At 40.8% G+C, this 13,833-nt stretch overlaps 1 protein-coding gene across 6 annotated transcripts in view; it reads left to right on the forward strand.

Annotated features, from left to right (window-relative positions):
- The window catches only part of TDRD7 (tudor domain containing 7), a 102,252-nt gene that overhangs the window by 73,986 nt on the left and 14,433 nt on the right, over window positions 1–13,833 (forward strand). For 4 of the 6 annotated variants that reach the window (XM_086415983.1, XM_086415982.1, XM_086415984.1 and 1 more), the window contains 3 exons: window positions 2,855–3,057; window positions 5,139–5,273; window positions 7,159–7,245. In XM_086415983.1, coding sequence (XP_086272109.1) covers window positions 2,855–3,057; window positions 5,139–5,273; window positions 7,159–7,245 — 425 coding nt within the window. Of the gene's footprint in view, window positions 1–2,854; window positions 3,058–5,138; window positions 5,274–6,891; window positions 7,246–13,833 lie in introns of all 6 variants that reach the window. The other 2 variants (XR_015169926.1, XR_015169927.1) reach the window with 2 other exon arrangements.

Consider the following 13,833-nt stretch of genomic DNA (forward strand, 5'->3'; position numbering starts at 1 on the left):
GCCCTGTATTGTGGGATTTGGTCAGTTTAAATTGTGTCATTCAACCTGCTGTGAAGTGACTCCCAGCTTTCCTACTGAGATAGACTCTGTTCAGTTCAGTTCAGTTCAGTCACTCAGTCGTGTCCGACTCTTTGCGACCCCATGAATCGCAGCATGCCAGGCCTCCCTGTCTATCACCAACTCCCAGAGTTCACTCAGACACGTCCATCGAATCAGTGATGCCATCCAGCCATCTCATTCTCTGCCGTCCCCTTCTCTTCCTGCCCCCCATCCCTCCCAGCATCAGAGTCTTTTCCAGTGAGTCAACTCTTCACATGAGGTGGCCAAAGTAGTGGAGTTTTAGCTTTAGCATCATTCCTTCCAAAGAACACCCAGGACCGATCTCCTTTAGAATGGACTGGTTGGATCTCCTTCCTGTCCAAGGGACTCTCAAGACTGGAAAAGGTCAGTTTTCATTCCAATCCCAAAGAAAGGCAATGCCAAAGAATGCTCAAACTACCGCACAGTTGCACTCATCTCACACGCTAGGAAAGTAATGCTCAAAATTCTCCAAGCCAGGCTTCAGCAATACGTGAACCATGAACTTCTGGATGTTCAAGCTGGTTTTAGAAAAGGCAGAGGAACCAGAGATCAAATTGCCAACATCCGTTGGATCATGGAAAAAGCAAGAGAGTTCCAGAAAAACATCTATTTCTGCTTTATTGACTATGCCAAAGCCTTTGACTGTGTGGATCACAATAAACTGTGGAAAATTCTGAAAGAGATGGGAATACCAGACCACCTGACCTGCCTCTTGAGAAACCTATGTGCAGGTCAGGAAGCAACAGTTCGAACTGGACATGGAACAACAGACTGGTTCCAAATAGGAAAAGGAGTACATCAAGGCTGTATATTGTCACCCTGCTTACTTAACTTACATGCAGAGTACATCATGAGAAACACTGGTCTGGAAGAAGCACAAGCTGGAGTCAAGATTGCTGGGAGAAATATCAATAACCTCAAATATGCAGAAAGACTCTGTAGGTATTGCTTATTACCATGGAGCACCCTCTCATGCACTCAAGCACAAGCCTGGCTATAGGTCACGGTCAGTCTCTGGCACTGTCAAGTATTACTGTTTTTTCTTTTTTCCTCCTCGAGGAGGCATAGAGAAATGCATGTGTGTGAGGATAACGTGTCGGGATGGCCTAAAAGTCTGAGAGACAAATGTTAATGTTGTGGAAAGGCATGGAAATATGTGTGCATCATGCAGGATAGCTGGATTTAGATTCAGAAAATGATGTAAATTGTTTTCATGAAAATTAGACCTGTGAAGAAATACCTCCTCCCAGCAGGGCTAAGTCTCTGCGTCAGAGGAGCTAGATTCGGCTCTGTCTGTGAGATATATCCTGAGTAACTTTAAAATCTTGTGACAAACTTGTGGAAGTTGGTTTTGAAAAGAACATACCAGGAGTACAGGTAAAGATTTGGGATGCTGAAATGAAAGGTTTAATAGAAGCTTAACTATGGAGAAGGCAGTGGCACCCCACTCCAGTACTCTTGCCTGGAAAATCCTATGGACAGAGGAGCCTGGTAGCCTGAAGTCCATGGGGTCACTAAGAGTCGGACACAACTGAGCGACTTCACTTTCACTTTTCACTGTCACACATTGGAGAAGGAAATGGCAACCCACTCCATTGTTCTTGCCTGGAGAATCCTGGGGACGGGGGAGCCTAGTGGGCTGTCGTCTATGGGGTCGCACAGAGTCAGACACGACTGAAGTGACTTAGCAGCAGCAGCAGCAGCTATGGAAAACAGGATAAGAACAAGAGAAAGGTATGTCATAAGCAATCTGTGAACTTTTGCTTATGGATTTAAAGGGGGAAAACATAGAAATAGACATTGTAGTACCATTGGAGAAGTGATGCCCTAGTTTAATTAGTTTTTTAACAGATTAACTTAAACTCCAGAACTTTGGCCACCTCATGCGAAGAGTTGACTCATTGGAAAAGACTCTGATGCTGGGAGGGATTGGGGGCAGGAGGAGAAGGGGACGACAGAGGATGAGATGGCTGCATGGCATCACTGACTCGATGGACATGAGTCTCAGTGAACACCGGGAGTTGGTGATGGACAGGGAGGCCTGGCGTGCTTCGATTCATGGGGTCGCAAAGAGTTGGACACGACTGAGCGACTGATCTGATCCGATCTGATATATGATCTATGAAATTACAATTTTCTAAGAATAAAGAATAATTAGACTATGATAAAATTCACCTAATACCCATATTACATTAAACAATATTTAATCTTTCTTTCATAAATCAAAAAGTCCTTTGGTATTCTCAGTGCCATCATGGTGTACTTGAAAAGAAAGGGAGAGGGGAGGCTATCTAAATTTTCAATAAATGCATGTTTGTGAAAGAAATAATTGTGTATACTTACTTAGAAACTGAAAAAAAAAACACCAAGGTTATACTTTTAGGAAGAATGTTATAAATCCATGACTATAAGACATAATTGGTTGCTAATTTTTTATATGCATTAGTCTCTTTGTTTTAAATATGTGCTTGTAAATAAAGTGAAGGCTATTTCTCCTAAGGTAGAAATTCAGATTGATCATCAACTTCTCTTCGTGCTGTAAGATTGCCTGCAGCTAGTGTAATCATTCAAAAAGACTTTCACATTATAGTGAATATTTTTAAACCTAAGGCTGGATACTACAAAGAAGTTTGTAAAACAAAGCTTCCCTATAAAGTTTAAGAATTTTGTAGTAGATTCATAATTGTAGTAAGTAGACAGAATGAATTCAATCAGTGTTTCTTAAAATGTTTCTTCTAATTAAATATAAATTTAAATATTCAATATTTTTCAGGGTTGGAAGTTCTAAGTGATGATCCTGACTTAGTGAAAGTGGTGGAATCTTTAACTTGTGGGAAGATCTTTGCAGTGGAAATACTTGAAAAAACGGACATTCCACTGGTTGTTCTGTATGATACCTCAGGAGAAGATGACATCAACATCAATGCCACCTGCTTAAAGGCCATATGTGACAAGTCACTAGAGGTTCACCTTCAGGTACCACCATGACCCCTGCTGTCTGTTCACACATATCACAGGAAAGAAATTCACTAGAATAGAATGTGGTACATTTTAGGCTAACATTAGATACAGACAGAATACATATGTATTGAGAAAAAAAGATAGAGGGGAGTTAAAAGTAGGGGGAAATGCCAAACCATAAAGAGTAATTGTTAAGAATTGGATTTTTATTTTATTTCTGAGTTCCTACAAAGAGCATATATTAATTTTATATGAAATTATTTTGCAAATATAAGGGAAGATAATTCAAAAGAAGGGAAAATTAGATCAGTGAAGATGTTCATTGAATTGCTAGCTTTAGCATTTTTAAAATGTGAAGAACATAAATTTCTGCAGGAAAGGACACCTTTAAATAAATTATGGAGCAGCCACTCTAAAGAATAGGATTAGGTGTTAAAAATGATTATTTTAGAAACTTCATAACAACATTGGTAAAGTATTGTTTTAATTATCAATAGAACAACAGTGAATTTCCTTCATACTTCATATTATGATTTGACTAAAAGTGGCTAAAATTAAACCTTTTCTGTTTGTTTAAAGTTACTGAAATTCACGTGGGCCATTGGCAAGGATTAGAAAGTAGACTAATAATGGGATTGATCTTTTGAGAGTTGTTTATTTTCATTTCTGTTAATATTGCAAAAATATTTATATAATAATTCTTTTTCTAAATTAATGGGACTAAGATCTTAGCATCTGGTCCCTTCCATGGCAAATAGATGGGGAAAAAGTGAGTGACAGACATTATTTTCTTGAGCTCCAAAATCACTGCAAATGGCAACCGCAGCCACAAAATTAAAGACGCTTGCTCCACGGAAGAAAAGCTGTGACAAAGCTAGTGTTAGTTGCTCAGTCATGTCTGACTCTTTGCGACCTCAAGGACTATAGCCCACCATGCTTCTCTGTCCATGGGATTCTCCAGGCAAGAATACTGGAGTGGGTTGCCATTCCCTTCTCCAGGGGATCTTCCTGACCCAGAGATTGAACCTGGGTCTCCCTCATTGCAGCTAGATACTTCACTGTCTGAGCCACCAGGGTAGTCTCAAATCTAGACAGCGTGTTGAAAAACAGACATCGCTTTGCTGACAAAGCTCTGTATAGTCAAAGCTGTGGTATTTTTCAGTAATCATGTACAGATGTGAGAGTTGGACCATAAAGAAGGCTGAAACTGAAAGTGAAAATCGCTCAGTCGTGTCTGACTCTTTGCAACCCCATGGACTATACAGTCCATGGATTTCTCTAGGCCAGAATACTGGAGTGGGTAGCCTTTCCCTTCTCCAGGGGATCTTCCCAACTTAGAGATCAAACCCAGGTCTCCCACATTGCAGGCAGATTCTTTACCAGCTGAGCCACAAGGGAAGCCCAAAGAAGGCTGAGTGCCAAAGTATTGATGCTTTTGAATTGTGGTGCCAGAGAGGACTTTCAAGAGTCCGTTGGACAGTAAGGAGTTCAGACCAATCAATCATAAAGGAAATCAACTCTGAATATTCACTGGAAGGACTGATGAAACTCCAATACTTTGGCCACCTGCTGCAAAGAGCTGACTCATTAGAAAAGACCCTGATGCTGGGAAAGATTGTGGGCAGGAGGAGAAGGGGATTACAGGGGATGAGATAGTTGGATGGCATCGTTAACTCAATGGACATGAGTTTGAGCAAACTCCAGGAGATGGTGAAGGACAGGAAAGCTTAGCATGCTGCAGTGCATGGGGTCACAAAGAGTCAGATACGACTTAGCAGCTGAACAACAACAAAATTAATGGGGAGAAGATAAACCAGAGTTAAAGATATTCTTAGCCTATTAGGGGAAAGTGGTAATAATATAATATATACAAAATGTCTACTCTGTGCCTGATACAACTGAGAGCAGATACTCCTTTTGAAAGAGAGATAGCCAAACTAGTTTTTCCCATTTGCATTATGAATTTCATTCTATCCTATCTGTCCTCCTGCTTGCTTTGAAAATTGTAAAATGCAGAGACTTTCAGTGAACTACCCCTTCGGTAGGTAAGAGCTGCACTCTGTTCTCAAGCATGCTTGGTGTGTCCTTTGTTCCAGGTTGATGCCATGTACACTAATGTCAGAGTGACTAACATTTGCTCCGATGGCACACTCTACTGCCAGGTGCCTTGTAAGGGTCTGAACAAGCTCAACGACCTTCTGCATAAGATAGAGGAATACTTCCACTGTAAGGTATGGCTGAGCAGCATCTGTTTCCAAGATGAGTCCTAGCGTTGCAAACAAGAGGAGTCACTAAATTGTATTCTTGTAGTAAGTTTTGAACAGTTTAAGGTAGAATCTCTAAAATAGAGGGTAAGATCCCCAGACTTCAGAATTTGAAACAGAACCCCTCCCTGGTTTCTGCAGGGTAGAATGAGGATAATAAGAGTGAGTATCCACAGGGCCTGGCTCATAGAAAGTGCTCAATGACGGGTCGAGGTGCAGTTGAGGAGCCTACAGTGCAGCTGCCTGTGACTGTCGTCTTGTGCAGCTGGCTCCTCTGCCTGAACAAAGACAGAACCATGGAATTTACAAGGAGAATAAAACTTACAAGGAATCATTCCCCAAGCTCTTTATGGTCCCTGAGAGAACCTGTACCCTGGTAAATGTGGTTCTACAGTTATACTTATTAATAATCTCTTACCGCCTGTAATGCAGGAGACTTGGGTTCGATCCCTGGGTTGGGAAGATCCCCTGGAGAAGGGAAAGGCTACCCACTCCAGTATTCTGGCCTAGAGAATTCCGTGGACTGTATAGTCCATGGGGTCGCAAAGAGTCGGACATGCCTGAGCCACTTTAACTTTCACTCTTAGGTTGCCCTTTAATTCTAGTATCATTTTCTCTGAATCAAGATCTATAGAGGTTTTCTTTTAAGTTCCTAAAGGGATTTCCTTACCTCCATTAGGACATTGTAGTCGTAATCCACAATATGCTGTGGTTTCCAAATGACTAAACTCCTGTGCCCTTTCAACTCTGACCCCCTTACCCTGGAAGTGAACGCTTCTCTCTAACCTACAGAGCACCCCAAGGGCCTCACAGCACTTGTACGCAGCATTGTTTCAGCTGTTTGGACGTTTATTTGCTTTACTAGAGTGTAGGCTTCCTGAGGGCAGAGACTGAACCTCCCCAGGTTCTGGTAAGTACCTAATTCATTTAGGTACTGTAGTATGTTATCTAGTGTCTTACATAAAATCAGTATTCCAAAATATTTTCTGAATTGGAATAAACTTGTGTTCAGACTACAGCCTAGAATCAAGACATTAGATCTGTAACTTTACCTCTTTCTCCATTGCAGATGTCTTATAGGTATCCCAGGAGCATTACTTAAGTTTGATTTGCTAATCTATCCTGGAGAAATCTGAGACACCCAGAAGGTGGACTGTAGTTATTCATTTACATGCGTGTGCTTATTATCTATAGTGATGAAAAGCACCCTTGATAGTTCTTAGTGCCCTGGGAACTCAAGTGGAGGGAGACATTGCCTTTGGGGAGAGTAGAAACATTTACCCTGAAGGAAAGAACCAATGGCAGGTCCCCAGCTTCAAGCTACAGAGAGGAGGAGGATGAAGATACTGAACTGGCACTGATATCCACATTTGTGTTGATAACATTTCTTTTGTTTTGGAATTAAATCTTTTCTTTGAATCTGAATGTTAACAGAAGAGAAGAGGAGGCCTAATGGACAGCTAATCTAACCACCTCCCTCTCATCCAGGCTGTTCTTTTTATCAGATTCATCCTCCTCCTTTGTGTTTAACTGATGGTGCCAGAGCCTGGATGAATCATCCTGACCTCCATGCTATCATTTTTAGACGTGTTAACAGGGCTGATTTATGATCCATGTGCAAGGAAGGAGAGTAGAAACATTCACTGTAAAGGAAAGAGTAGACGGCTGCCACCAACAAGCACAGGAGGAAAAAGGCCGGAGCCCTACAAGCCAGTACACATGCTGTGTCCGCTGCAGTGCAGGCCTCACTGGAAGTCTGACCGTGGACAGGGAGGCAGTCGACCTGCACCACAGCAGTGGTGTGGCAACGTTGCTGTGAGTAATAAGTGTGTCATGTGTTTGTGTTTTGCAGCACATGACTTCTGAGTACTTCGTTTCATTACCCTTCTGTGGGAAAGTCTGCCTCTTCCACTGCAAAGGAAAATGGCTACGAGTAGAGGTAAAATTAGTCACTTGACTGTTTTTTAAATTTAAGATGAACTATTTCAGATGTACAAACAAGATTTTTTTGTTGTTGTTTAAAAAAAAATCACCAGTTTAAGAAATGAAACATAACTATTACAGTTGACCCTGCCTGTCGGCAGCCCTTGTTTTTACTTCCTCCCCTGGGCATACCAGCTGAGTGTGGTGTTTCTCATTCCTCTTCACTGCTTTATACTTTTACTATATTTGTGTCTATACAAACACACTTTTACTATCTGTGTATTTCAAAATAGAAATAATCAAAATACAGAAATGAATAGTATGTATAATGTTGTTCAGTTGCCCAGTCATATCTGACTCCTTGTAAACCCATGGACTGCAGCATGCCAGCCTCCCTGACCCTCACTATCTCCCAAGTTTGCCCAAGTTCATGTCCATTGCATCAGTGATGCCATCCAGCCATCTCATCCTCTGACGCCCTCATACTTACAGTAATACTTACAGTAAAAACATAAATACTTAAAGTAAAAACGTGAATAAAGTATAACTGAATGAATGTTTTAAAATTTTATATAAATCGTAAAATGTATTTTACGAAAAACAAAAGAAATGCAAAAAAGCAAAATGGCTGTCTGAGGAGGCCTTACAAATAGCTGTGAAAAGAAGAGAAGTGAAAAGCAAAGGAGAAAAGGAAAGACATACCCATTTGAATGCAGAGTTCCAAAGAATAGCAAGGAGGAATAAGAAAGCCTTCCTCGGTGATCAATGCAAAGAAATAGAGGAAAACAATAGAATGGGAAAGACTAGAGATCTCTTCAAGAAAATTAGATATACCAAGGAAACATTTTATGCAAAGATGGGCTCGATAAAGGACAGAAATGGTATGGACCTAACAGAAGCAGAAGATATTAAGAAGAGGTGGTAAGAATACATAGAAGAAGTGTACAAAAAAGACCTTCATGACCCAGATAATCACGATGGTGTGATCACTCACCTAGAGCCAGACATCCTGGAATGTGAAGTCAAGTGGGCCTTAGGAGGCATCACTACAAACAAAGCTAGTGGAGGTGATGGAATTCTAGTTGAGCTATTTCAAATCCTGAAAGATGATACTGTGAAAGTACTGCACTCAATATGCCAGCAAATATGGAAAACGCAGCAGTAGCCACAGGACTGGAAAAGGTCAGTTTTCATTCCAATCCCAAAGAAAGGTAATGCCAAAGAATGCTCAAACTACCACACAATTGCACTCATCTCACACGCTAGGAAAGTAATGCTCAAAATTCTCCAAGCCAAGCTTCCGCAGTATGTGAACCATGAACTTCCAGATGTTCAAGCTGGTTTTAGAAAAGGCAGAGGAACCAGAGATCGAATTGCCAACATCCGCTGGATCATGGAAAAAGCAAGAGAGTTCCAGAAAAACATCTATTTCTGCTTTATTGACTATGCCAAAGCCTTTGACTGTGTCGATCACAGTAAACTGTGGAAAATTCTGAAAGAGATGGGAATACCAGACCACCTGACCTGCCTCTTGATAAACCTATATGCAGGTCAGGAAGCAACTGTTTGAACTGGACATGGAACAACAGACTGGTTCCAAATAGGAAAAGGAGTTCGTCAAGGCTGTATATTGTCTCCCTGCTTACTTAACTTATATGCAGAGTACATCATGAGAAACGCTGGGCTGGAAGAAGCACAAGCTGGAATCAAGATTGCCGGGAGAAATATCAATAACCTCAGATATGCGGATGACACCACCCTTATGGCAGAAAGTTAAGAAGAACTAAAGAGCCTCTTGATGAAAGTGAAAGAGGAGAGTGAAAAAGTTGGCTTAAAGTTCAACATTCAGAAGACGAAGATCATGGCATCCGGTCCCATCACTTCATGGCAAATAGATGGGGAAACAGTGGAAACAGTGACACACTTTATTTTGGGGGGGCTCAAAAATCACTGCAGATGGTGACTGCAGCCATGAAATTAAAAGACGCTTACTCCTTGGAAGGAAAGTTATGACCAACCTAGATAGCATATTGAAAAGCAGACATTACTTTGCCAACAAAGGTCCATCTAGTCAAGGCTGTGGTTTTTCCAGTGGTCATGTACGGATGTGAGAGTTGGACTGTGAAGAAAGCTGAGCACCAAAGAATTGATGCTTTTGAACTGTGGTGTTGGGGAAGATGCTTGAGAGTCCCTTGGACTGCAAGGAGATCCAACCAGTCTGTCCTAAAGGAGATCAGTCCTAGGTATCCATTGGAAGAACTGATGTTGAAGCTGAAACTCCCAATACTTTGGCCACCTGATACGAAGAGCTGACTCATTGGAAAAGCCCCTAATGCTGGGAGGGATTGAGGGCAGGAGGAGAAGGGGAACACAGAGGATGAGATGGTTGGATGGCATCATCGACTTGATGGACATGGGTTTGAGTGAACTCCGGGAGTTGGTGATGGATGGGGAGGCCTGGCGTGCTGCAGTTCATGGGGTTGCAAAGAGTCGGACACGACTGAGTGACTGAATTGAACTGAACCTAGGTCCAAAGACCTCTACTTACAGGGAGTGCCTGAACCCATCTACCATAATCATATGCATATTGTGCGTGTGTATGTGTATGTGTGTATGATGTATTTTGGAGGGAAAGTATTCATAATTTTCATAAGATTCTGAAAGAAGCCAACCCTAAGAAGGTAAGAATCATTGCTTTATCGAATTTTAATACAACATAGCAACATTTTGATAACTTAATTGTACTGATTTTCCCTTTTAGTAAATCTTAATCATGACCACTTCAATAAAAGCATCAGTTTTGAAATAATTATTGTCATGAATGTGAATGTGTCTTAGAAAGTCGAGATCTGGGTATATGACTAAAAGTTATGTGCTTAGCTATAAACTTTAAAGCGTGACTTGTTAAAAAGAACACAACATTATTTGAATTTTAAAGCTCTGTGCTGTCTAGTGTATAATATATAAATGCATAAATGCTTAATTTTTAAGCCTTTTATTTTGAAATAATTTTAGACTTTTAAAAAGTTGCAAAAATATTTCAAAGAGTTCCCATATACCTTTTCCTTTTACCCACCATCGCCAATTGATAACATCTTGTATAACCATTATCAAAACCAGGAAATTAACACTGGTACAACATTATTAACTAATCTGCAGAACATACTGACGTTCCCAGATTGTCTTCCAAATGTCCTTTTTCTGGTCCTCCAAGTTGTATTTAGTTGTCCTATCTTAGTTTCCTCTAACCTGACAGTTGCTCAGTCCTTGTTGTTTGTGGCCTTTTGAAGAATAGCAATATTTTGTAGAGTATCTCTCAACTTTAGTTTCTCCGTGTCCATTAGAACTGGACATGGAACAACAGACTGGTTCCAAATAGGAAAAGGAGTACATCAAGGCTATATACTGTCACCCTGCTTATTTAACTTATATGCAGAGTACATCATAAGAAACGCTGGGCTGGAAGAAGCACAAGCTGGAATCAAGATTGCTGGGAGAAATATCAGTAACCTCAGATATGCAGATGACACCACCCTTATGGCAGAAAGTGAAGAGGAACTAAAAAGCCTCTTGATGAAAGTGAAAGAGGAGAGTGAAAAAGTTGGCTTAAAGCTCAGAGTTCAGAAAACTAAGATCATGGCATCTGGTCCTTCACTTCATGGAAAATAGATGGGGAAACAGTGGAAACAGTGTCAGATTTTATTTTGGGGGGCTCCAAAATCACTGCAGATAGTAATTGCAGCCATGAAATTAAAAGATGCTTACTCCTTGGAAGGAGTGTTATGACCAACCTAGATAGCATATTCAAAAGCAGAGACATTACTTTGCCAACAAAGGTCCGTCTAGTCAAGGCTGTGGTTTTTCCCGTGGTCATGTATGGATGTGAGAGTTGGACTGTGAAGAAAGCTGGGCGCCAAAGAATTGATGCTTTTGAACTGTGGTGTTGGAGAAGACTCTTGAGAGTCCCTTGGGCTGCAAGGAGATCCAACCAGTCCATTCTAAAGGAGATCAGTCCTGGGTGTTCATTGGAAGGACTGAGGCTAAAGCTGAAACTCCAGTACTTTGGCCACCTCATGAGAAGAGTTGACTCATTGGAAAAGACTCTGATGCTGGGAGGAATTGGGGGCAGGAGGAGAAGGGGACGACAGAGGATGAGATGGCTGAATGGGATCACCGACTCAATGGACATGAGTTTGAGTAAACTCCAGGAGTTGGTGATGGACAGGGAGGCCTAGCGTGCTGTGATTCATGGGGTCTCAAAGAGTCGGACGCAACTGAGCAGCTGAACTGAACTGAACTGATAATCAGGTTATACCTTTTTGGCAAATACTTTCTCATTGCATGCTCAAATACTTTAGATAAATATCTAGTATTACTTTTATTGCTATCAAATTGTGATTATCTACCTTTAGGGTAGCAGAGGTGTTCATTCTCTTAATGATGCATGGAAAGGGAAAGAAAAATGATTAGTGAAAAGCAGATCCTGTGTTTAAGTGATGTATTTGCTCTTGACATTTTAACTTGTTTAACTTTAGCACATACATATTCTGAACTTATTCCATACATCCAACCAACTTTATTCAATGCAGAGGCCATTGCTCTCCATTTCCCTGTAGAAGTGATCAGCCTTCACTCTGTACCATCTTCCAGTCAATTTTCAGAACTGACACTTGACTTCTGCCCACACTCCATCAGAGAGCCTGTTCTTGTGAAAGCATCTTTATTATGCAGTCAGATTAGTATCTTCCAGGTCTTGTCTTTCCAAACCTCTTTGCATCAAATAGTGGTGAAACTTGAAATTCTCTTCTCACTAAAGTACCATATTATCAAATGCTAATCTTCCTTGTGATAGTCTAATGATTCTTTCTCTTATTTTTCACCCAAAACCTCCCTCCATCCCCACTTCTGAAATGTCAGTGTCAGTGTCCCCAAGTCCTGTCTTGGCCTATCAGTCTTCTTGGCCTCTTTATCCTTCTGGGTAATCCTATCTCATAGTTTCAGGTACCATTTCAGCCCTAATGACTTCCAAACTAATTTCCAGCCCCTGGTGAACTGTAGATTTAAGCAAAAAGCCAGCCCAGTTGTTCATTTCACAAACTAAGTTCTGTGTGTCTGAATCCTTACCTTTCTCCCATGTCTCTGTTTTAGTGGCACCTCCCTTTGTGCAGCCATTCAGGCTGTTTCTTAAGAGTTATCTTTGAATCCTACATCTTCCTCAGCCCTGCAATGTAACTTATCACCAAATGCTGCTGATTTTACATCTTTGTCAATTCTTGCCCAGATCACTGCAGTACCACACCGTTTCCTCTGCCTTCACCGTTGTCTTCCTCAAGTCAAGCTCTGTACCACTAAGAGTGAGCAACCCAAAATGCAAATAGTAACACATCCAGCTTATGATGAGATTTACTGTTTCCACAGCACTACTTGTTTGGTAAACTGATCTCATTTAATGTTTGCAAAACCCTATTATCCCTGTTTGTACTGATGAGGAAAGTAACTCAGCTAATAAGTAGGGTAATTGACATGTAACTGTCTGAGCCACCAGGGAAGCCCAAAACAAAATCTATCAGATCCCAAAGCCCTGGTTAGCAATTTTATAAAGTTGACCACCTCATTCTTCTACTTAAGGCTTGACATTGGCTTCTAATCTGCAGGGTGAAGTCTCAGTTCTTGAAGACATGTCTGGCTCTGCTGACCTTCCCTTTGCCTGTCTCCCAGCCTCACCTCTTGCCTTGGCTGGTCTCTCACTTGATGCTCTAATGTAACCACAATGCTTGTAGTCACCACATGTGAGAAATATGTGTGTGCCTTTGCCTATCCTCTCCCCTCTATTTGAAATGTCGCAGTTAGCCTCTAACTAGACTCCTACCAATCAATCTGGTTTACTCCCATTCATCATTTAAGGTCCAGCTCTGAAAGGACATAAATTTGTGAAATTTACGAAACCAGTTTGTGAAAAAGGAAATACACGTGACTAATAAATATGATTATTTCTTTAAGTGACAAAAATTTACACAACTTAAATTATCCAAAGTGATTTGTTAGATAAGTCACAATGGATAGACTTAGGTAAAATTACATAGAAAACAAATGACATGAAATATTTTTATGAGACATTGTGTGGAAAGCAGTGAACTATGAAATAGTATCTACAAACATGTTGTAATTTTTGTAAATCTAATTTTTTGTGAGTCATAGATAAAAGACTAGACAGATAACTGTAACCTATAGTAGATGAAGAGTAATTTTTATATCATTCTTTTTAAGTATCTAAATGTTCTGTAGTGTAGGCATTTTACTGAAATAAGAAAAGTAAATTTTGGGAAAAAAAGTACCAATTCTAGGCTTTCCTTCCTCCTGAAAGCTAGCTCTAACACCTGCCTCCTGCTGGGTCAGTTAACCACGCTGTGTGTTATCATACCCCACGCATATCTTCATTATCACCCTTACTACAGTATAGTATGGCATGTATTTGTCTCCTCTCTCACAGCACTAGGAGCTCTTTGAAAAGGGGTGGTATATCTCTGTAGCCCAGTTATGCCTGGATATGGCAAGCATCCATACCAATGTATATATTCGGTATGTGTGCATGAATAAATGAATA

Source organism: Bos grunniens, chromosome 8 (genome assembly GCF_055505025.1).
Source record: "Bos grunniens cultivar Pamir isolate PY7600 chromosome 8, Bosgru_T2T1.0, whole genome shotgun sequence".
NCBI classification, from domain to species: domain Eukaryota; kingdom Metazoa; phylum Chordata; class Mammalia; order Artiodactyla; family Bovidae; genus Bos; species Bos grunniens.